Raw genomic sequence first — 25266 nt, 5'->3', positions numbered from 1 at the left:
TTACCACTGTATCAACTAGCCTGTCCTGACACACACATTTAAATTACCTTCATGGCCCCTCTAGGCAAAGGCGTCCGTGACCCATACTTTTCCTGTCAGTTCTCCTCTAGTTTTTAGAATGTGAAAAACTGAAGCTCAGTAGGGTTAACTACGTGTTCAGGAGATAATGAGGTTAGTCTCTGTGTCTAGGTCTGACTCCAAAGTCTATGCACATACTTAAATTCCTTCCTCTTCTACGTCATAATGCGATGGGAACGTTTTCACTGGTACTTCTCTCACAATACTGTAAACAAATTGAATGGCTTTGAAATTCACTGGTTTCTGAAATATCTAATCAACGTGGTGTCATAATTTAACACGGAAGTTGTTAAAATACCATAACTTTTGGACAGATTTTTGAAGAAATCATATAAAATACATATGCTAATATATAAATCTATAGCTTTGGGTTTACTGTATAAACACATCTTGTTTATATCACATTCAAAGAATTTTAAATAGCATTTATTGTTTTACACACAACACAGACATTTTTATTATTTAAAAAACCCAAACTCAAGATAATAAATTTGGCTTCTTTTCCCCACAAAAATGGGAAATACATCTTGGTAGTTACACACCAGTTGGTTGCTGGGATTTATAGTTCCAGGAAAAAAAAAAAAAAACAAACCAAAATCCTTAACCAGCCAAAAAATAAATTATATATATATATATATACACACACACACACATATATATAAATAAAGTTAACTGATTAGTACATAAACAGTTTACAATAATAAGGTAAACAAGAGAAACTGATCAGAAAACACACTGCTTTAAAGTAATTTTCAGATCTCTATTGTAGTACAATTACTCCCAACAACTCTGAGCCCATTAAGAGCACTTCTATACAGAGAAAAACTAACAAATGATACACACTTATTGCAACAACAAATTGAAGGTTCTCATAATATATGTAACTTAAATACCCCCCATTGATAAAGTGGCTTTTTATTCCTTAAACATAGACAGTCTGCTCTTCATTGTAGAAGATGAAGTTTTCTCATCAAAAGGCACATTCTTATCTGCAAGAAAAAAAATACTATAAATGTTTATATGGAACAAATTTAAACACACTTTAAAATATCCCCAAAGACTTGGACTGCCAGAAGATAATGAAACTATTTAATCTAAGGAAATTATAATGAAGGGCACTAATAAAACACATAGTTACTTTGTCTACACTAATTATATCAGATATTATTGTTTAAATTATACTTCTAACTTTTTCAAAGGAATTTTATACATAACTAGTGTGGGTACCATGAACAACTTTGACAAGTATACAATGTAATTATTTATTTATGGTTTCTATAAACACAATGCTTAACAGATCTTATTTCTAAACCTTCAGAAAGTAGCATTAATTGAAGCTGCAGGCCTGGAAGTATATTCAATGAAACAATCAAAAAATGCTTTTAATATTTATAATACAGTTATAAAAATTTTCCATACAGAAGATAAGGTTTTCTATAAATTATATGATGTGGTAAATGTGCCTATTTTCTTACCTTATTGATTAGTTTATGGTAATATGAGGCTATATTTTCATCACAAATATTTTTATACACCTTACATCAGGCTTTACTGCTACTTAATCTAAACCACAGATGCTAAGGAACTTTTGCTAATAAGAGCTATTACAACCGAAAGCATTTAATTCAACCAAAAGCAAAGGTATGCAGATTTTACTAACTTAATAAGTTGTCCTTTATAATCATCATTAACATATAGAACTTCATTGGAGATACCTATGAGAATGAGTAATACTCTTTTCCAACTTACTGTTTTATCTAAATCATAATAAGCAATCTACAATAGATCTCTAAATGATTATGTTATTATAAGCTAAGGAAATTCCAATATATTTTGAGGGTAAATTTAAGCTTTTTTAAAAAATACATATTGAAGGTTAATAAAAAACCTGGTACTCATGAACAATAATTGCCCAGAATTCATGCATTCATTCAGGGTCCCCTGCAAAGCCAATTCTCTCTGGCCAGCTGCCAAGTTTAACCTTCAGAAAATACTTTGAATAGTCAGAGTGACATATTTTAATTGTCTGATCAACAACTATTATCTCCTCTTTGCTAATAAAAATACTGATTTATTTTTGTGAACAAAGTAGGGTGACTATGCTGGAAGGAGGGAAGGTTCTGAGAAATTCTGATTTCCTGACAGAAGGACAGATGTGACTTCGGTTCATGCATCTCACTGTCTTCTGTTCTGGTATAGATGTGATGGCTGAAACTGCAGCAGCCATATAACTACGATAAAGCTTTAGGAAAACCACACAGACGTAGACCCTGTCATCATACTGCCATTGAACAGATGCCAGCGGCCAACTTCTGCAGGCTTCCCATGATATGAGAAAAACTTGTGAGTCTCTGTGATTCTAGATTCTCCACTACTTGTATTAAAAAACAGTCAAACTAACAGAAGTAGAGAATACAATGGTGGTTACCAGGGACTGAGGGAAGAGGGAAATGAGGAATTGCTACTCAGATGGTATGGAGTTTCAATTATACAAGATGAATATGTTCCAGAGATGTTCTTGTTATGTAACATTGAACCTAAGGTTAACAATGCTGTATTCTGTGCCTAAACATTTGAGAGAGCAGATCTCATTTTAAGCATTTTAAGCAATCTTACACATGTTTTTCTATGAAGTAAAGCAAATGTGTAGTAACAATACATTTTATGGAAATCTCAGTTTGGGTATTTTTCAAGCTTCAAGAATATTCTGTCTCTAAACAGTATGCAATGATACAATATAAAAAGAAACATTTTCAAGGACAACCTAAGCGCTAACTCAGAAAATCCTAAACTATCAAAGCAGCTATTAAACCACATCAAGTTGGAAAGGAAAAACTGTCCTAGTGTAGTCAAGAATATTGCTATTCCTTCATTTAAACACACTTGCAAATATTAGATTCCTGGAGTTTTTTTTTTTCTTTTCCTCCCTCGTCCTTTTTAAAGAAGATATAATGTCTTGGGATTTAAAGAATGAACACTATCTGAGAATGCTCGGGAAGGTTAATGCCTTAATAATTGCATTTAGGACTTTTTGTCCATAAACTTGAGATCCTTGTCCCTTTACTGTCCTGCGACCCCACCCATATAAGTCAGCCTTATGGGTGGCAAGCTCTGCCTGCATTGCCCATCCAGCCCAGCATATACCTTAAGAGAGTCTGCGACCCAGACTATCACAGCAGAACACAATCCTGAACCAAAGCAGTAAGTAAGCATTTTATTAAACAGATCAACTGTTGTATGAACAGAAACTTGTGATTCAGCTATAAGAATTTCCATTTGACAGAATTACTTTAGATCAGTCTAACACTTGTTCTAGCTCTGTACTGTCTAAAACAATAGCAATCTGGCAATTAAAGTTAAAACTCCAATCAGTTAAAACCCAATAAAATTAAAACATGGACATGAGTTTGGTAAACTCCAGGAGTTGGTGATGGACAGGGAAGCCTGGCGTGCTGCGGCTCATGGGGTCACAAAGAGTCGGACACGACTGAGAGACTGAACTGAACTGAAAATTAAAAATTCAGTTCCTGGGTCACATTAGTCAAATTTCAAATTTCTGAAAAGCCACATAAGGCTAGTGTGGCTACCAAATTAGACAGGGCACCTCTAGACTATGTCAAGAAATGAGAAAAGAGCATTACCAAACAGTGTTTAATGTTATATAATCATTTAATAATATACAAATTTTTCATGTTCTTTACCAATAAAGACATTGAGATGATAACTGGAGCAAGGCAAAATTTCCTTCTAAGGCTCAATGTCCACAGAAAACTAAAACATTCAGAAAAAATCCCTAAACCCTACACAAACATTCTCTTTAACTACCTGTTTGCTGCTGCTACTGCTGCTAAGTCGCTTCAGTTGTGTCCAACTCTGTGCGACCCCATAGACAGCAGCCCACCAGGCTCCTCTGTCTCTGGGATTCTCCAGGCAAGAACACTGGAGTGGGCTGCCATTTCCTTCTCCAGTGCATGAAAGTGAAAAGCGAACGTGAAGTCGCTCAGTTGTGCCCGACTCTTAGTGACCCCGTGGACTGCAGCCTACCAGGCTCCTCCATCCATGGGATTTTCCAGGCGAGAGTACTGGAGTGGGGTGCCATTGCCTTCTCCGAACTACCTGTTTAAATAATAACAAAGACAGCATAGTTCCCCCAAAGTGGAGAAGGTACAGACTATCTTACTAGTAACACACACTGGACATCCTCAAATACCAACTTCTATCTAAAATAAAAATTAGTACTTTGACAGATCCCTATACATACTCTATTTACTTTGAATAACCTTAAGTGTTTATTCTGATAAAATGTTATGTTCCACGTTGAAAGTAGTGATTTAGAAATTAGGATTATTTTCAAACTGATAACTGTTTGAAGAAGCTCTTATTAAATGAGAGCTTCTGGTCAACACACATCCTGATTCTGATATGCTGATGTTAATAACCAGAAAATATTCTGTGGCCAAGTAACACTGAGCACAAATGTAACCAACACATATAATACAGTATTAAATTTAATGATACAGAAGAGAGGAGCTAAGAAGAAAATTTAGAGTTTTTTTTAAATTACATACATGGCAGAAATTACTAGAATAGCCTTGAAGTGATAGAAGTATTTTAAAAGTATTTTAAAAGCTGTCAACCAAGACTGTCAAAATGTCCTTTAGTGTGAAAGTGAAAGTGAAGTTGCTCAGTCGTGTCCGACTCTTTGCGACCCCATGGACTGTAGCCTACTAGGCTCCTCCGTCCATGGGATTTTCCAGGCAATAGTCCTGGAGTGGGTTGCCATTTCCTTCTCCAGGGGATCTTCCCAACCCAGGGACTGAACCCGGGTCTCCCGCATTGTAGACAGATGCTTTACCGTCTGAGCCACAGCATTATAAAATAATAATAATAACTTTACTCTTCAGCAGAAATCAAACAGAATAACAAGGTATTATTTCCACTTGTTTTGTGTTATGAAGTAATGTTTAAAACTACATTTTTGAGACTGGTTATGAATATTTATTTCTAAATTACTTGTAAGAAAATGAAAGGTAGTTTTGGTTAATACATAGTTGTCTCTAATTTCTCATCACATTTCTATCAGAGAGAGCTAAAATGTCCTACACAATTGTTAAAACATTGGTATGTGGTTTAGTTTTATAATTCCTTTGTGTAAAATGTTTCACTAACCAAAAGAAATTATGTCTAATATACAAATAGACATAATAGGATAACAATAGCAAATTCAAGATAAATCATATTAACTAAACAGCTTGAGCTATTTTTTCCCACATAAGTACAAGTTTTCCCAATTTGATTGTATTAACCTCTAAGCTTAAATTACCAGACCTAGTGGTAATGATGGTTAACTCCCTAATATCCATTCAACCCCAGATGATAATTCTGAACTAATTATGGTATTTTCATTTTTCTTGCCAGGGTTCAATTTAGCAATGATCACATAACCAATGATATGAAAAACAAAAATAAAATTCTGTTAAACAGAGTTTCTGGGGAAACTTTTCTCATTCCTAAGGAAAGAGACGCAAGATAGTTGGTCCCAAACTTTCACTGAAAATTACTGTTCAGGGCATGATTATAGGAACTGCTGGCACCATCCTATTATTGGTCTAAAAATGAAGCTCACACATGAAGACAGTCAGAACTAGGAGGATCAGGGGGAACAGAAGCCAGAGTCTTAATGTACTGTTCTTGGATTTGCCCCTGCCTGATCTACCTTATTACATGAAAAAATAAACTTCTCTCGGGAGATTTAGATTAAACCACATAGTAGCAGTTCCATATAGTTCAATCTAATGCAAAGAAACAGTAAAAATTATTACTCCAAAATTTAACCACCACCAACAGTCATTATTAAAATCTTGATATATTAAAAGCCACATCCTTTTGTAGTCACTCAGGAAGAATTGACTACAAAAGGCTAGTTTCATACTGTGATTAAATCATAAGTAAAGAAATTAATCTGCCTTTCTGAAAATGACTTGTTTCTTGTTATTTTGTAGATAGAGTTTGGAAAATAAAGATGAAGCAATTTTAGAAAGCACTTACACAATGAAGGAAGCATCAGTAAGAGATGCTCCAACAAGAATCACCAGCAGTTTTACTGCAGACTAATATGATTCTGTTTTGCAACTAACAAAGCAGGCAAATAGTATTTATATTCCTCATTTTAGGGGTCCCATTTGATCGCTTCTCAGCCTTTCCACTAAGATAAAGTATAGGGGTCCCCATGTGAAAAAGAAACTAATACTGTGTGCTAGTATAGAGGACAGAATGAACAGACTTTAGAATTATTTTCTTTATGGGTATAAATCATATAAATATTTAAAAAATGGAATGAGGATTGCGGTAGGAAGAGAAGCCTAGATTATTTACACTCTCCGGGCCTCAGTTTTCCTATCTTTAAAGTGAAAGCAATACAAACTACTTGCAAGACAGTCTCGATGAATTCATCGTGTATGTAAGGAGCTTAGTACAGCATCTGGTACATCCTGCATTAAGGTAGGCGTTTACTATTAAGTGATTATTATAATTATACCTATTATAGTTCTGCTACTCTACTCCCTCCAGTTTTCCTCCTGGCTCAGTGACAGGATCCGTGCCTGATCTTATTCCTCTGAAGACATTCTCTCTACCACTACCATTCATTCCCTTGGATTTTCTACCATGTATATGACTGCTCTGGGAAGCCCTTGGTAAAAATCCTCTTTGAGGGTCTACAAAGACCTTGTGATACACTCCATATAAGTGTTGTTTTTCCCTTTAAAAATAATGCATTAATCATGGCATTAACCATGATTATCAGCTGTTACTAAAGTGAGTCACAATCGGATCTATACAGAAGAGTCCCCACTTAGGACAGTTTGACTTAACAAATCTTTGATTTTATGATGATGTGAAAACAATATGGATTCAGTTGAAACCACACTCCCAATTTTGAATTAAAGATGATCCAACAAGATCTTTTCTCAGGCTACCATGATCTCCTTTGTGATGCTGGGCAGTGGCAGGGAACCACGGTTCCCAGTCAGCCATGAGATCATGAGGGTAAACAAATGATACACTTCACTCTGTACTCATACAACCAAACTTTGAGTGAAGTATTCAACAAATTACATGTGACTTTCAACACTTCACTATAAAATGGATTTGCGTTAGATGATTTTGCCTAACTATAGGCTAATATCAGTGCTCTGGCTAATATAAGTGCTCTAAGCATGTTTAAGGTAGGCTGTGCTAAATGCTGACGTTCAGGTTAGGTGTATTAAATGCATCTTCAATTTATGATATTGTCAACTTATGATGGCTTTGTCCAGACATACATAACTCTATGGTAAGTTGAAGGAGATCTGTTCATTTTTTCCATGAGAGAAACTGGAAATGTTGAATAAATTAATGGCATAATGCATGTTTAATATCCGACACCAACACTGGAGGGCTTCCCAGGTGACTCAGTGGGTAAAGAACCTGCCTGCAATGCAGGAGACATAGGTATGTGGGTTTGACTCCTGGGTTGGGAAGATCCCCTGGAGGAGGGCATACCACTCTACTCCAGGCATTCCTGCCTGGAGAATCTCATGGATTCTGGCTGACTAAAGAGAAGCCTGGCAGGCTACAGTCCCATAGTATCAAAAAGAGTTGGACACAACTGAAGCAACTGAGCATGCATGCATGCACCAACTTTTGAAACCCAGAGAAAGTCCTACCTATTTATTGAATCCACCTCAAATGAAGTAACAGAGTTTTTACTCTATATCTTATCAGAAAATAATCTCTATGTTACAGAAGGTAATAGAAATACAAACACACCTCTACCTACATGTTTTTGAAACTTCTGTCCAGTAGGAGAAAATAAATGAGTCTACCTTCCTCAAAGTGAGAGACAGAAAGAGATCCATGTGTGCACAGACTTTGGAAAAAAAAAATCACAGCAGATATCTAAAATCAGTGTAGGTATTATTTAACATTGTTTGAAGAAGAAAATAAAAGGAGAAAAAAAAATAGCCTTTGCTTCTTGGCACCCTGAAGTATGCATCCATCTCATTGCTCACTTCAAAAGGTACAAAAGCAGGTTAGGCCTAGAGAAGAGTCTTTCCTCTGGTTTTAGCAAGGCTGAAAAATAATAATCAGGAATCCCAACTCTAGCTCACACTTGTTCTTTATTCCTGGCCTATGGAAGTATATCTATTGTTACCTGCATGAGGCTGGCTATTTTATCCATTTTTGTTCACCACTATCCCTGGAGCTTAGTGGAGTGCTTTGGGATACATGGCAGTTTATCATTGCTTTTAATGAAGAGATGAATTCATCCAATTTATTACGTCCTCTAAGATATCACAGGCACCTCCAATATTCATGGTTAAAACTGACTCCACACCCTTTGACAAATTTACCCTGAACATACACCTCCAACAATACAAAAATATCTATGTGCAGGGTCATTCACTTCTGGATAACTTGTAACTGCAAAATAATTGAATGGAAACTACCCAAACATGAAAGTATAGGCAACTGACTCAATAAACCATGATACATACACCTTGTGGAGCACTACACAGCTGTGAAAAAGAACATCTCTACGAACTTACATAGCGTGACTCAGTATTAAGTGCAACCAAAAAATATAAAAGTATATAAACTATAGGCTACATCTTGTGTAAGAGAGAGAAAGGTAAGAAACATATATTCCAACCAACTTTCATCAAAGAATCACAGAGGACCAACAAGAAAATAATGAAATTGACCATCTACAATGGGTGAGGTGGGAAGAACTGTGGAAGGGATCAAGAGAGCAGTACTTCTCTGAGTGTGTCCTAGACTGAGTGGGTATGTATTCTTAAAATTTTCTGGTATAGTTTTACTTTTGGAGGCATGCTAGTTGTTTTCAAAACAAAACAACACAAAACAATAAAGATGGGAAAGGCAGAAAAAAATCTAGAACAGAAGCAAACAAATGACTTAAAGGGAGAAAACACTGAAAAGGGAGAAAAAAAAAGAACTAAGCCAAATCACTTATAATATCTGACTACCCTCAGTTCTGGGCAGGATGAGGTTGTGAGGAAAAAACTGCAAACAAATCCTAAACTCTTAGTAGTACATTTGTCTACTGCATATGCAAGTGATTCTGACACGGTATTAGTTTTATTATAAGATTGAGCAGTAAGTAAATGCGTTGATGTTGTTGGGAGCCAGGATGTTGCTGGAAGTCATTCTTAACACAATGAACAAGAAAAATGTCACTATGGAAAAGGAAGAAAGCAAGAAAGAACCCAGTGGGGACAGACCTCAATGGCAGAATGGGAGGCGTGAAGTAATAGTATATAAAGTATGCACATATATGCAAATATGCATGGATATTGGAGCAAGAAATGCAACCCACTCTAGTGTTCTTGCCTGGAAAATTTCATGGATAGAAAAGCCTGGTGGGTTACAGTCCATGGGGTCACAAAAACTCGGACACGACTAAGTATGTGCACACACATATACTCATGCATGTATAAGGGCACATGTGTGTGTGTGTAAGTGTTACATATACATTCATAGAATTGTCTGCTGAAGGACGGCTGGTAGCAAAGAGCTCAGCTAGTACCCAAAGGAACCAGGGCTCCTTTGAGAAATGGCTGATTCTACGGCTGGTGCAGATACAAAATGAGCCTGCAACGCCTTGTTAGGCCAGAATGTAAGGAAATTCTTAAAAAAAAAAATGGGAGCAAGTCACAGGGGCACAGAAGTCAGCTGGAATAAGCCTCCACCGGCAACTACATCAATGAATTATAAACCTTCGAAGAAAGAAAACCATGAAACTTTACAGTGAATAAGATAGACAGTAGTAGTGTAGCGTAGTGTGAAGTTGCTCAGTCATCTCCGACTGTTTGCGACCCCATGGATTATAGCCTACCAGGTTCCTCCGTCCATGGGATTTTCCAGGCAAGAGTACTGGAGTGGGTTGCCACTGATAGACAGATATATAGATAGATAAAGAAGAAACAAGGATAAGCTCTTGCTAACAGTACATGTCAGTGCTAAACGGTAAATATGGAGGAAATGTTGAAGTTGGAAAATCACGATTTTACAACTATCATGGTGAAGATTAAATCAGGCAAGAATAATGACAAATAGGTACTAAATCTCAGGGGAAATTTTGATGAGAAGCAGAATACTGTATGATTTTAAAATGCCTTTGTAGTAGCTGCAAGGGGGAAGAAAAGTACATATTGGAAAATTAGACAAAATTTTGAAGAGGTACATCACAATTACCACTGCTACTGAAGGACAGGTGAGCGCTGTGTGTCTGCAGATAAGGATGTCCTGAAAAGGATGCAGAAAGATGTATGGAGTATTTCCACCAAGAATACAAATTCTGAATCTAATAATGAAGAAATATCAGAAAATCACTTATATATAAAATGAGAGGAAAAAAAATGAGAGGGATGCATTCTTCTGTATCATGACGACTAGGAAAGAGAGAATATAAGAGAACAAATGAAGTAAAGTGTTAAAGATAGGTGACTCCAGATTAAACGTTTAGGGTACTTTTTGTAATACTTCTATTCCTGTAACTTTTCTATAGAATTGAAATTATTCCTAAGGTGGGGGGGGGGGGGGAATTAAGTAATGCATGTACACAGGCTCTTTGAAGAAAAAAATCCAACAACGTAGAAATATAAATGAAAAGTAAAAAATGAAAATGAAATGTCAGTCCCCAAATCTCACCTATTCTCCACTGGAAGGTAAGCTTTACAAAGTCAGGATATTTAAAATTTTTCTTTTCTGTTTTGTTGCTTTAATGTGACCCAAGCCCCTAGACTAGTGCCAAGCATTAAAAAATTGCTGTATGAACTAGTTGCTGTATCACTGATTTATTGGACGGATGAGGCTTAGATGATGAAGAATCAGCCTGCAATGTGGGAGGCCTGGGTTCAACCCCTGGGTTGGGGAGATCCCCTGGAGGAGGGCATGGAAACCCACTCCAGTGTTCTTGCCTGGAGAATCCCATGGAGAGAGGAGCCTGGCGGGCTGCAGTCCACGGGGTGGCAAAGAGTCAGACTCGACTGCGCGGCCAAGCACAGCTCACAAGCACACTTAATGACATGCAGTCCTCCTTACTTAATCCAGACATATGCATAAGTTTCTCCCAAGTCTTTTAAGTAAATGGTATCACAACATTAAGAAATTCAAGCTTATTTCATTATCAATCATCATTGATAATTATCATTATTCCCAAAACTTGCATCTCCATTATTATTGGGTTTTTTGTTCGGCCTGAACAAACATCTTGGCCAATCCAGTATTTCCATTTCTCTATCCTTCACCTTCTAAACAGAATACTTAAATCCTGTTGACAATATCTTTCAAAGCCTCTTGAATAATTCACTCCACTCTATTTCTCTTTTCTAAAAAAACCAAATATATATATATATATATATTTTTTTTTTTAATTTACGTGGCCACTCCAGGTCTTTATTGTGGCATATAGGGTTTAGTTCTCTGACCAGGGCTTGAACATAGGCTCCCCTGTATTGGGAGGGTGGAGTCTTAACTGCTGTACCATCAGTGAAGTCTCAACTTCTCCAATGTATGTATACCATCTAACTGATCTTTTTCCTGGTTCCCTTACTTCTCCAAGAAGTCCCTACTTTTCCAATGTATGTATACCATCCAACTGATCTTTTTCCTGGTTCCTTTACTTCTCCAAGAAGTCTCTACTCCTCCAATATATGTACCATCTAACTGATCTTTTTCCTGGTCCCCTTGCTGTTTATCATAATCTTCCTCCAATTTATGCACAGTTATCTTCAAAATACAGCTTTCATTATATTTTCCCTGTCTTAAAATTTTCCAAGTGCCTTTTTGCAACCTGTAGAATAATTTGTAACTGATTTAACATGGATCACAATCTGCCTTCTAATTTATTGTTCTGCCTTTTACATTCAAAGCTCAAAAATCATTCATTTACCCATTCATTTCTTTCATACATACTAATATAGTACACACTTCTTTCAGTTCCCTGAATATACTTTACTCTGTTGCTTCTGATTCTCTGTGACTGCAGCTCTCTCTCCAACTCCAGCCCCTCTAGCCACCCTTCACTTAGCTAATTTTTATTCATGTTTCAAGTCTCAATTTACCTGTCACTTCCAAGAGGTTTTTCTGGATCATTTGTTTCTGCGACTCTACTATATATCCCCACATCATCCTATTCTTCCTCTTTCTCTGTTTCTGTAACTCTGACTCATGTTTAGCTCCCTGACAGAATGCAAGCTTCATGAAAACGGGTATACGGAAGATAGACAGGAGAGAGAGGCCTGTGATGAGGTAAGACGCAGAGTAAGAGATGGCTGTGGGTGACGACATCTCATGGAAACTCTTGCCTTCTTATATCCCTCCCACCTTCCCCGCTTCTGCCCCTCTTGATCTCTCCTAGGCCACTTTTCCCACTATGACAAGAGGTCTCATTCTTCAACACACATCTGATTATTTGATTATATACACTCTAGCCAAATAGTACCAGTAACAATAGCAGGATAACAACAAACTCCTTTAAAAAAAAAAAAAAAGACAACAACCAAAAAAACTGGCACCATCCCAAGACTTGTCACAGCTGACCCCCACATGTAACATGTTGCACGTATAAATACACATGCACATACAACAGAATGCATTCTAGACATTTTCTGGTGCTCACTTTCTGAATAAACTATCATCTGTCACAACTACAGACTCTGGGTTGTTGTTGCTGACTGTAACAACCTTTGTATTGAGTCAAGCAGACTTGAAATAGACAAGCTAGGCTTCAAGTTCAGTTCCTCTTTGGAAACAACCCTGACTTCCTAAGTCAACAACTTCCTTTTCTGTGTTCCCTTTCTGTGTTTGTGCAGAAAGAGGTACCTCATATGCACTGAAGTTTTTAAAACATGACAAATACTACACTTTTAAAATATATTAAAAACTTTGCAGAAGATTAAAAGAAAATAATTATACAAAAAGTGAGACTCTGCCTTCCAATTCTACTCAGTGAGCACCTTCTGTAGGGTGAGCCCAAGAGGAGAGAAAAGATGAGCTGTTTGCTCATTCTCAGTTCCCAACACTATTTCAAACTGACTCTTACTGTCATGCTAGTATGTAAAGTATCTGTTACACACAATGGCTCCTAAATGCATGCGAGCAACTTCATCTGATCTAAGCAAACAGTTAATAACTGGTAATATTAGACTTAATGAGAAATGTACACTACTTTATAGCCAATGTAAGGACTTTTCAGGGGGTATATCTGAATGTTCTAAATAAACCTTAGAATGTTCTCAATAAATACATTTAATGTATTTTATTCATGTTTATTTTCACTAAGATACAGAACTGCTAATGAGCAAATACAGTTGTTTGGCTCACACTTATACATCTAGACTCTACTATTACTATAGCACTTTATGAATATATTTTTATTAAGTGAATTAATTACCAGCACCCAAAAGCTGAGTAGTATTAACTCATTCTTAAGTTTTCAGTTTTTAAAATCAAAGCAATGCATGCAACTGTTATTAAATCCTGTGGTTCCAAAGGACCAATGAGTGTGCTCAGTCGCTCAGTTATGTCCCCACATCATCACAGCTCATATATACTTGAGTTAATAATCTGATTTTTGTTGAGTCTTTTTTTTAAACCCCAGATTTCTATTACTCTTTCTATATATGTACCTCACTCTGGATACTGGTGTTTCTTCACCCGAATAATGCCTCGTCTATTCCAACATGGCCTTCCCTATTGAGTGGAAACTTTATTGCTTCCCTTCCTCGTGCCGTCTGCACTGAAACCAGACTATATCCATGTAATTCTGTTTATCCAAACCTTTTAGGAAAGCTCTTAACTCAGTGAGAACAGATATAAGAACAGACATAATAGCCACAGTATCAGACCGCTGACCATTAGCCCCACAATTTTGCCAAAAACGCTGATTACAAATAAAGTAACAAAGACTAAAACCAAAACATTTTCAGAATGAAAAGGAAAATCAAGTTTACTAATCTCCCTCTACACCTCCCAGAACCTCCCCGCCCCCGCCACATGCACACACACACGCAGAGGATTATCTTCATGCAGCAGCAAAAAGGAAGGAGGCTCCACAAGGAGACCTGCAGTAACGACTTCTCTGGGGGATGGTATTCTACCGTACACAATTATTTTAGCAAAGCAAAGTGAATGTGAGCTATTGGTTGGGTAGCACAAAAAACTTCATTAAACAGAACCTAAAACTCATCATTTAGGATAAAAACTGTTAAAAGAAATTTAAACTTTAAACTGCTCAACACTTACCTTCGAGGATGATTGGCATCAAACAATGTGTTATCATCCTCCTCATCATCTTGCTCTAAGGGTGTCAATTCCATGTTTTCTATGTTAGTGTCCAAAACCCCGTATCTCCTAGTCTTTCGGTTTCTTCTTCTCATCCTATTAAATAGAAAATATTAATGAATAAAAATTATTTCTATGTGCAGTATGGATGATTTTTATTTTATACTTATTTGTAAATTAAAAATAAATTATTCCAGTTTGTTACACTGAAGGTGTTCAGTATCAGAATGGCCACATTTCAGAAATGCAACCAGTTAACCATTTAAGATTATTTATTTATTTTAGATTACTTTTTAAACAAAATCTACTCCTTTATGTCTCTGTGCCATCACTTCTTCTGACTGAAACACATTCTTCTCTGTCAGCTGATAATGTTGACAGATAATCTCTTAAATCTTTGTTCTGTTCCAATAATTTTACTGAGGCCTTCTATTCTAGCCTTTCTCCCATCTCCTCTAGGCCTTCTTACTTCTTAACTTTCGGCCCCTCTAAGAAACTATATGCATACATGCATTCAAATTCTAGGCTGGGTAGCTTACAATCTTGGCTGCATCTAATCAGAATCACCTAGGGTGTTTTTAAAAGCTTCTTACTTGATCCATCAGTTCAGTTCAGTTGCTCAGTCGTGTCTGACTCTGCGACGCCATGAACCCCAGATGTTGAGGCTGAAACTCCAATACTTTGGCCACCCGATGTGAAGATATGACTCACTGGGAAAGACCCTGATGCTGGGAAAGATTGAGGGCAGGAGGAGAAGGGGACGACAGAGGATGAGATGGCTGGATGGCATCACCGACTCGATGGACATGGGTTTGGGTGGACTCCGAGAGTTGGTGACAGACAGAGAGGCCTGTCGTGTTGCAGTTCCTGGGGTAGCAAGAGTCGGACATGACTTAGCGACTGAACTGAACCGAACCGCAGTACGCCAGGCCTCCCTGTCCATCACCAACTCCTGGAGTCCACCCAAACCCATGTCCATCGAGTCGATGATGCCATCTAACCATTTCATCCTCTGTCGTCATCTTCTCCTCCTGCCCTCAATCTTTCCCAGCATCAGGGTCTTTCCCAGTGAGTCATATCTTCACATCGGGTGGCGAAAGTATTAGAGTTTCAGCCTCAACATCAGTCCTTCCAATGAACACCCAGGACTGATCTCCTTTAGGATGGACTGGTTGGATCTCCTTGCAGTCCAAGGGACTTGGGGAGTTATAGTTCACCATCGGTTACAATGGCAGAGAATCTGCCTGCCAATACAGGAGATACAAGAGACACAGATTAGATCCCTAGGTCTGGAAGATACCCTGCAGTAGGAAATGGCAACCCACTCCAAGATTCTTGCCTTGATAATCCTATGGACAGAGGAGCCTCGTGGGCTACAGTCCATGGGGTTGCAAAGAGCCAGACATAACTGAGCGACTGAGCACAGTCATTGGTCCTTTGGAACCACAGGATTTAATAACATTTGCATGTATTGCTTTGATTTTAAAAACTGAAAACTTAAGAATGAGTTAAGAATACTCAAGGTTTTACATTCTTCTCTTCTAATTTGCCAGTCTGTTGTTCAATTTTCTACATCATATGGCCTTCCAAACATTCTTGCAGTCAGCCATGTGAAATTATTTTTGGAAATAAACTAGATTCTTCCAGGTCATTAAACTGTCAATATGTTAATAACCAGGCCATCATCAGTCATAGGATACCTTAGCAAGTCTTTAAAAAGGAAATGATATGAACGTTGATCTTAAGGACTTTTGATAATTATCTCAGCTGACATTCTTCTCCATTTCCAAGGTCATCATCATTCCTTGAATGATTTCCCAATCTTTCAATGAGTAGATAACCTAATCTGCCCAATAATGCTATTTTTCTCTTTCTGTGTAAAATGTAAACATTTGACTGCATTGCTATGAACACTTTATTATTTATTCTAGCTTCTACTATCTTTTAACGTATATAAATGTTACCTTCTGAACATGAATCCAAGCTATTTGATAAGAACCTATTTCATATGCAAAGAGAGTACATTCTTTGGCACAAAATAAATTGGGGAATGCCATTCAATTAAAATAAATTTTGTATTTTAGGAAACGTTACTAATTCACCCAAGAATAAGTTAAATTAAAAAAAACAACAACTACATATTGTAAAATAGAATTTAAACTTAAAATGAGACTCCCCTAAGAATATCTTTCCTAAGTCCAAAGATATATGCAATAATGGCTACATGGTCATGGCAGCTTTATGGCCATAAAAACATCAAATACAATACATCCATATGCAGTGATTTTTTTTTTTCCTGTCCTCAGGGAAAGCCAGGAACACTTATGAAGCCTTAATATTGGGCTGATTCAAGGGACCATCTACTTAAAATATTAATAAACATGAAATGTAAAATATAATACATATAAAAATGTATTGAAATCTTAAGTAAAAGGCTACTTCTAATAATATGCACTGTATATTATTTTTGAACAAAAGAGTACAGGAGGATTTAAAATTCATGCAATTTTAACAGCTGTCGTTCTCTCCACAAATTACTATTTTCATTAAGCTCGCAATGCTCAAACTTGTCTATGTATGTTAATTACATATATAGCATTATATATGTATACATTATTTTACCAGACAGAATAAATGCATATTGCAATCTGAAAACAAATTTTGTTGGGTCTTAAAAAATGGAACTTTAAATGCGTAGAGAGGAAAATATGTAAGCCTAAGAAAGCAAAAGAAAGTAGCAGTATGGTTTATGCTATTGAATTATATTCCTTTATCACACGGCAATCACAGGTAAATGATCATGATCAGATACCTCCTAGATATTCAAGTTATTATTCAAATAGTTGTCTCAACTGAATGCAGATTCCTCAATGTTTCATTACACTCAGGTTGCTAAGAATCATTTCTGTTTAAATAACATGTAAAAACTACAGTAGAAAAATAAAGCTAAAGTACTAAAGTAAGGTTGATAAAGTTTTATGTAAAAATGTATGATGCCACATAAAACAAACACAACAGAATAAAACTCCATTTCATTTTACTACTCTGTGAAAGGGAGACAAGCAATCATGTAACTTGCTGTAACTTGCTGCAACTTGCTGCACTGATCTGATTTTCCTGTTTCAACCGAATGCCTGTAGGATATTATTAAGTAATTTCTTCTATTTATCATTCAAAACTAGACTGAGGAATGTAGTATTTAATGGATATTTTATATACATACACTCTCCTATGTGATCAGGTACAATGATAAAGCTGAGTAAATTTCAATAAAGGTACAACTAATGATATAAAATTTGCCTTGAGTTGTTTGGGACAAAAAGGTGAATTAGTGACCAACAATGATTTTTGGAACTCATTTTGTTTTTGCACTGAGACATAGCTAAATAAAAATTGGTGAGCCACAATTTCAGTTGTCCATGACAACAGAGTATACAGCATATAGCAAAAATCATTTTATCTGAAATTTCTCACATCTTTATTTCCCATTCTTTTTTCTCCTTGCCCCCACCCCATCTCTAGCCTTGTCAGACCTAACCTCTTGGCAGATTATAGTTTCAGAGTTCATTTAAGAGTATGGTATGGGGGCGATTTTAGAAAATACCATGAACATCCCCACCAAAATATTACAATTGAAATTGCAGATACAAAAGGAATTCACTAAAAATAATTACTATTTCCTGGGTGTGCATATAAGTCAGGCAATTGAGGTAAGCAGCTTATAAGCACTACCTGAGGTAATCCTCACCACAAGCCTTTAAGTATCCTTATTCTAAACATAGAAAGTCAGACCTTAGAAAAAATTAAATTTGGGACCGTAAACAGTAGAGCAAATGATCAAGCAATTTTATTCCCAAGTCTGGGTTCTTAAACATTAGGCTGTATTGTCTTCCTATATGATTCAAAGTAATTTTAACCAAGGTCCAAAGTTAGCTACCAGTCCTCTGATCCCTAACACAATCATCTTACATTATACTAGACTGGATATATTGTTTTAAGTGAACTGCATTTTCTGGTTCATCCTTTCCTGGTTAAAAAGTAAGAACTTGGTAGCTACTAGCAATAACAAGTACATTTATGTACTTCTGGTTAGGCCATTTCTTAGTTTTGAACACTGCAACAGTTACTGGCTTTTTATTTATCCTGAAGGAAACTTCTGCCTTAATAGAACCATGATTTTGCTTAGACAGCAACTTATCCCAGCCCTGTTGTTGTTGCTTAGTTGCTTAGTCTTGTCCAAAGCAACCACATGGACTGCAGCTAAACCAGGCCCTTCTTTCCCAGGACTTAATTCACCTGTCCTTCTGTAGAATTTGACTCCTAAACTAAGGGACAAAGAGACTGAAAACTACTGCATACTTTCACAGTGGACTGTTCCTGCCAAGAAACCTCTGTGGTATTTTAGTGTCTTCTCTCCTAAACTGACTTAGTTTCTGTGAATCTCCAGTTGCTCTTTGACTTTGTTGTTGTTCAGTTCCTCATTTGTGTCTGACTCTTTGCGACCCCATGGACTGCAGCACACCAGGCTTCCCTGTCCTTCACTATCTCTCAGAGTTTGCTCAAACTCATGTCCATTGTGTCAGTGATGCCATCCAACCATCTCATCCTCTGTCATCCCCTTCTCCTCCTGCCTTCAATCTTTCCCAGCATCAATGTCTTTTCTGATGAGTCAGCTCTTCACATCAGGTGGCCAAAGTATCGGAGGTTCAGCTTCAGCATCAGTCCCTCCAAAGAATATTTAGGAATGTTTTCCTTTAGGATGGACAGGTTGATCTCCTTGAAGTTCAAGGGACTCTCAAGAGTCTTCTCCAACACCACAGTTCAGAAGCATCAATTCTTCGGTGCTCAGACTTCTTTATGGTCCAACTGTCACAGTCATGTATAACTACTGGAAAAGCCATAGCTTTGACTAGACAGACCTTTGTCGGAATGTCTCTGCTTTTTAATATACTGTCTAGGTTTGTCATAGCTTTTCTTCTAAGGAGCAGATGTCTCATAATTTCATGGCTGCAGTCACCATCTGCAGTGATTATGGAACCCAAGAAAATAAAAGTCTCTCACTGTTTCCCCATCTATTTGCCATGGAGTGATGGAACTGGATACCATGATCTTAGTTTTTGGAATGTTGAGTTTTAAGCCAGCTTTTTCACTCTCCTCTTTCACCTTCGCCAAGAGGCTCTTTAGTTCCTCTTATACTTTCTGCCGTAAGGGCGTGTCATCGGCATATCTGAGGTGATTGACTTTCTCTCGGCAATCTTGATTCCAGCTTGTGATTCAGTATTTTGCCTAATGTACTCTGCATATAAGTTAAATAAGCAGGGTGACAAATATACAGCCTTGACATAATCCTTTCCCAATTTTGAACCAGTCTGTTGTTCCATGTCAGGTTCTAATTGTTGCATTTTGACTTTCTGAGATCTCAATATTCTTCCAAGAAATCCCCTTTAGTTTAAGTTAGCTGGGGGTCATTCTATGTTTTTAATTAATATAGTAACTAATAGAAGTAGTAACCTAATATTCCTTTAATATTGGAAGGAAGTGTTAAAGGAAAAATACACAGGAGATGGAAAATGTTATTTCCTTTGAAAAGTCTAATAAAATAACTGTTTTCCCTACCCAAACATTTCTCAGTGTAATCAAACCCAGTTCATTTAGTTAATGCCTGAATGCAAACACTGTACTTAGCCTTAGCTAAATAATGATTTGTAAAGAGCCTTTGTTCTGAGGTTTTTGAGTCTTCCCTAGACCCACTGATCCCTGATTAAGAACCAAGAATGCTCATATATTAGGCAACTGCTTACCCAGTGCCTACCACATTTTGTACATAATGTTCAGCACTGCAGATATAATCGAGAATAAGACATACAACGAGAGTCTCTTTTCGTAAAGACTATATACTAATCTTAGGAAGCCTATTTTATTCCTTCTATATATATATATTACAATTTCTACAGGGAGAATCTAATTTTTCTTTGGAATAGTTCTAGACTCAGAGGGGAAGTTACTTCCAGTTACACATTCTTAATAACTGAATTAGATTAAAAACAGTATGGAAGTTTTATGGAGTTCAAGTACTTTACAAGTAAAATATTCTCAGTGTTTTCTCATATCAGTTAACTAAAGGATGATTTTTGGCCCATTCTTCCCTGTTGGCACAAATAAATAATGCTGCTGTGTTGCCACACCTATTTTGGAAGTGGAGAGTCAAAATGGATATTCATCAAAATAAATGATTTTCATAATCTGGAAGCAAAAAGAATGAGTTCTGTTCTGAACATTGCCCAGACATTGTTAGCATCAATCAAGTTGGACATCAGGGGGCCAACTATATTTAGGAGTTGGCCTGAATGAATGTACTAGATGCTAGTTAAAGAGTCCAATTTTTCTTAGCCATAGATTCAGAATTTTGCTGTTAACAGACAATGTTAGTGACTCATCCAATAGAATCAGACTGAAAAGACTGCACGCTTATAAGCTTTACAGAAATGAAGATGGAAAATCCATGGCAAGAAATATTTATATGTTAAGATTACAAATAAGGTAAAAGCAAAATAAAAAAAGATCAATCATCAGACTCATCATTTATTTTGTGTATGAAACAATACTTAGGGTACTCCAATGCTATATGGGAAATATACAGCATTAAATAACAATTACATGTTGAGAAGAATAATTACTGCTCAATTTTCTTCTAATATTTTTTTTCATATCAAGAAGAAAGTTTCAGTTTGGTGGTTATATGCCTGTAACACCTCATGAACATTTTCTAGCTTTCTCTTTAATAAAAAGTGGGCCTGGATTTGCTGGGTTTTGTGAACCAATACTATGGCAGCTCAAATAATGTTTCCACCAGTGATTTTCAAGCATTAGATCTTAAAATTGCTTTACATTCTTAAAAATTATTTAAGACCCTGAATAGCTTATAATTATGTGGATTATAAATATCAATTCATAATATATTAATTAAACCTAAGAAAATTTTAAATACCATTTGCTTTTTAAAATTATAATAAATCCACTACAGATTAACATAGCTTTTTGTGAAAAATATAGTCAAAAAGAAAACCAACAAAGGTGAAAAATGGCACAGATTTAGGTTTTTTTTTTTTCAAATCTTGTTAATGTCTGGCTTAAATAGAGAGAACGAGATAGAAAATGAAGAGAGAGAAATTAGAAAAATAGGAAACTGCTAGATTTTCATATCTGCTTCAGCCTTCAATCATTTGCTATGCGTTGTCTAGTTGAAGGATGTGAAGAAAATCCAGGTACAGTAGATGTGAGCTTGGAAAATGGAGGTACATTTTAATAGCTTTTCAGATTCTGGTGTTAACATTTTTTTTTTGATAGAACACCAAAACGCGACAAGAGTTAGTTTCTTATGAGTTAGCTGCACTGCGGAATTTGAAACTATTATCAATAAACTTCTTGGGTCCTATAAACTTATAGTGAAGTCACTCAGTCATATCTGACTCTTTGCGACCCCATGGACTGTAGCCTACCAGGCTCCTCCGTCCATGGGATTTTCCAGACATGAATACTGGAGTGGGTTGCCATTTCCTTCTCCAGGAGATCTTCCCAACTCAGGGATTGAACCCGGGTCTCCGGCATTGTAGGCAGATGCTTTACTGTCTAAGCCACCAGGGAAGTCATAAACTTATAAGGGAATGTATTATTTTGAAAATAGTTTCAATATTGCAGATACCTGAACAGGTCTCAGAGAACCCTACCACCCTCCAGGGTTCCCTGTTACGCTGTACTTTTTCAGTTAGTTATTTAAGCCAAGGAATGTTCGCTTAAATAATGTTTTTCACTCACAAAATAATAAACAGATATGTTTAAAAGGAAACTTTAAGTAAATCCATTTAAAGAAATATATGAAATGGTTGAAGGTAGGCAGTTATAGGGGAGAAAAAAAGTGAAATAATTTGGAAAACAAACCAGTACATTCCCACACAACTACCTCTACCGCAGTAAATAGGAGGGAACTACCTAGTGCTTCCTTAGCTCTTCTCTTGGCTTCTTCTAACAGTGAGTTCTTAGCTCTGCATTTCAACTCTTCAGAGGTGGTCCCCAACTCAATTAAAGAGGCTTTATCATGACTTTTCCAAATCGGTCTCATTACATATTTGGCATGTTATAATACCATGATTCATGCCATAAAATAACTTTACTTCTGTAACAATAGAACATATCAAGTGGAAGTTACTTACGACAATATAAAATATCACCAATTGACCTATATAATTCCTTTTCTACTTGATAAGGCATTAAAGGGAGTAGAAAAATAAGTGATAGTCATTTACTTATTCATAACCTGGTACAATGTAAGGACCTGATTTAATCAAAAGGCTGATCACAGATTTGGACACAAACATCATGGAAAAAAATTCAAACGAAGCAAATGATGGATTGTACAATCAGTGATGATTATTATATATCGTGGGACATCACTTTATTCTCCTAGGTTAGTTTTATCCTAGGTAAAGTTAAAGATGTGGTTTAAGTGTCCATATTTGTAACAAATCTGAAATTTAACTAATTCTCTAACATTCTATATTAAGAATAAGCTCAAAAAACTATTCATTTGTAACTTTAAGCTTCTGAATGACTTAGAATTATTTACAGATGAATTCATTTTAGAAAAGCTTTTTGGAAGTTTAAAAAGTAAGTCTATCCATTTACTAATCCAAATTTTGTAAAGTTAAAACATATATAGTTGTTAAGATATTAAACATACTCTCCAACATTATAACGGGGTCATATTTATGACTTTTTTCCCTTTGCTGCACAGGTATCAGTTTTCCATCTTATCAAGAAATTGGTAATATTTCACACCATATTATTTCAGTTCAGTCGCTCAGACTCTTTGCGACCCCATGGACTGCAGCACGCCATGCCTCCCTGTCCATCACCAACTCCCGGAGTTTACTCAAACTCATGTCCATTATTTAGTGTCATGCAAAATGAATGCTAGATGTTTCTAATGGGGACTCTAACAATGATTGAACCTACACAGTTGTCAGTTTCCAGGTTCAGAAAAGGTGGAAAGCAAGAAACTTCATAAGGTACAATCGATGGTGGCAAGTTAAAAGTCAACAGCAGGAAACTGCTGTTAAAAGAACTTCTTTTTTCCATTTTATAAAATAAATCATCCTTAAAGATCATTCTGCATTACTATCAATTTACTCAAATATTGATATAGAGGTTCGGTGCTAATTGATAGTTTACACATGAAAAGGGAGGCAGCACGAACTTGGCGGTCTGAACACTCCCAAAGGTACCACAGGCTTTCAAGACAGTCCTCGTCACAATCTCACTCAGCAGGCACCGTGACTGAGGGGGTGGGAGGAGGTCGGCAAACAAGCGCGCCTCAGGCCTGCCGGGGAGGCTCGCGGAGGCTTCGCCTCACCTGACCGTCCTGACGACGAAGTACACCAGCACCGCGCCGCTCACCACCATCAGCACGGTCAGGGCCCGCTGGGTCATGGGCTTGTCGCCGGGGTCGGGGCTCACGGCCAGGACGCCGCCGGCCGGGCCCCCGGCCCCCGCCTTCCCGCCAGGGTCGTCGGCGGCCGGCCCCGCCCCGGGCGTGCTGCCATTGCCGCCCTCGGCTCCCCGCGAGCCCGCGGCTTCCAAGGCCGGAGCGCGGCCCGCGGGCCGGGCGGCGGAGGGCCCGGGCGGCGGAGGCGGCCGGGTGCGCGGCCCGCGCGCCGCGGGCTGGGGGTCGGGCGCGGCCCGCGCTGCCGGCGGCCGTCCCGCGGAGGGCCCGCTCAATTCGGGCAGCAGCAGGGACAGCAGGAGCGCCGAGGCCAGGGCGCGGCTGAGGCAGCAGCTGCAGAGCGTCGGCTGCATGGTCCGCGGCCGGCTCCCTCACCGCGCGCGAGCTCCGGCGCCCGCCGCCCTGGCTCCAGGCGGGACCATGGGCGTGTTAACTGAAGAGACGGGGGAGAAACGCTGACTGAGGCCCGGGCGAAGACCTGGCCCGCCGCAGGTGGCGGAGGCGGCAGCTGCAGCTGCTGTCGACAACCGGAAGTTCGTACATCTCAGCAGCCCCCTGCTACTAGGGACGCTCCCGGTTGCTAACCTTCCGGGGCTGGCGCGTTCCGTGACGTCAGGCGCGTGAGACCGTTTGCGCCCCGCGCACTTCCGGAAGTCGAGGGGAGGGAGCCTGCGGTTTGCTCCCTAGAAGGAAAGCAAACGGGAAGAGAGTTGTGTCAAGTGTGCAGCAACGCTTTGCGGGAAGAATCCAGGAGAGAGTGGAAGCTTGTAATATGAGTTCGTTGGTGCAAAACTGAAGAAATACAGCCAGTTACTTATTAAAGACTGCCTTGGCGTTTCCCTCAGCTCAGGTACATATTTTACTAGACTGGGTTGTTAGGTCACTAGAAAAAAAGTAAACAGTTGTGTCAAGTGTGCAGCAACTCTTTGCAGGAAGAAACCAGGAGAGATTGGAAGCTCATCTTTTGAGTTCGTTGGTGCAAAAGTGCAGAAACACGGCCAATCATTTATTAAAGACCACCTTGACGTTTCCCTCAGCTCAGGTACACATTTTACTAGACAGGGAGGTTGGCGCACTAGAAAGAAAGGAAAAAGTTGTGTCAAGTGTGCAACTCTTTGCAGGAAGAAACCGGGAAAGAGTGGAAGCTCATACTTTGAGTTTTTTGGTGCAAAACTGCATAAATACAGCTAATCATTTATTAAAGACCGCCTTGACGTTTCCCTCAGCTCAGGTACACATTTTATCAGGTATTTTTTTCCTGCCTCTGGGTCCTTGACCTCCCTTTCCTTAGAGCGTTACGTTAGAAAACTGTTAACTGTAGCAATAATTGGTACAGGTAT

General features: G+C 38.0%; 1 protein-coding gene across 2 annotated transcripts; it reads right to left on the bottom strand.

Annotated features, from left to right (window-relative positions):
• Window positions 1-503: 503 nt before the first annotated feature.
• Window positions 504-24465, bottom strand: FAM174A (family with sequence similarity 174 member A). Of its 2 annotated transcripts, XM_069590184.1 has the most exons (3): window positions 23837-24465; window positions 14389-14523; window positions 504-1067 (listed from the first exon to the last, which is right to left on the bottom strand). In XM_069590184.1, exons 1-3 carry the CDS (start codon window positions 24277-24279, stop codon window positions 1064-1066), a joined length of 582 nt encoding a protein of 193 aa, XP_069446285.1. In that variant the 5' UTR covers window positions 24280-24465; the 3' UTR covers window positions 504-1063. The 2 variants fall into 2 exon arrangements, with proteins under 2 accessions (XP_069446285.1, XP_069446286.1); XM_069590185.1 differs by lacking the exon at window positions 504-1067 and having other exon boundaries at window positions 14385-14523; window positions 23837-24371.
• Window positions 24466-25266: the final 801 nt, after the last annotated feature.

This window comes from Ovis canadensis, chromosome 5, assembly GCF_042477335.2.
Source record: "Ovis canadensis isolate MfBH-ARS-UI-01 breed Bighorn chromosome 5, ARS-UI_OviCan_v2, whole genome shotgun sequence".
NCBI classification, from domain to species: Eukaryota; Metazoa; Chordata; class Mammalia; order Artiodactyla; family Bovidae; genus Ovis; species Ovis canadensis.
This window is presented reverse-complemented; position numbering and strand designations above follow the sequence as displayed.

What these genes read in the sequence shown, in the direction of transcription:
- FAM174A (XM_069590184.1), bottom strand. Translation starts at nt 24,279, where the DNA reads ATGCAGCCGACGCTCTGCAGCTGCTGCCTCAGCCGCGCCCTGGCCTCG. An exon ending in TTCGTCGTCAGGACGGTCAG is followed by an intron (nt 14,524 to 23,836) that starts GTGAGGCGAAGC and finishes TCTATTTAATAG; the next exon opens with GATGAGAAGAAGAAACCGAA.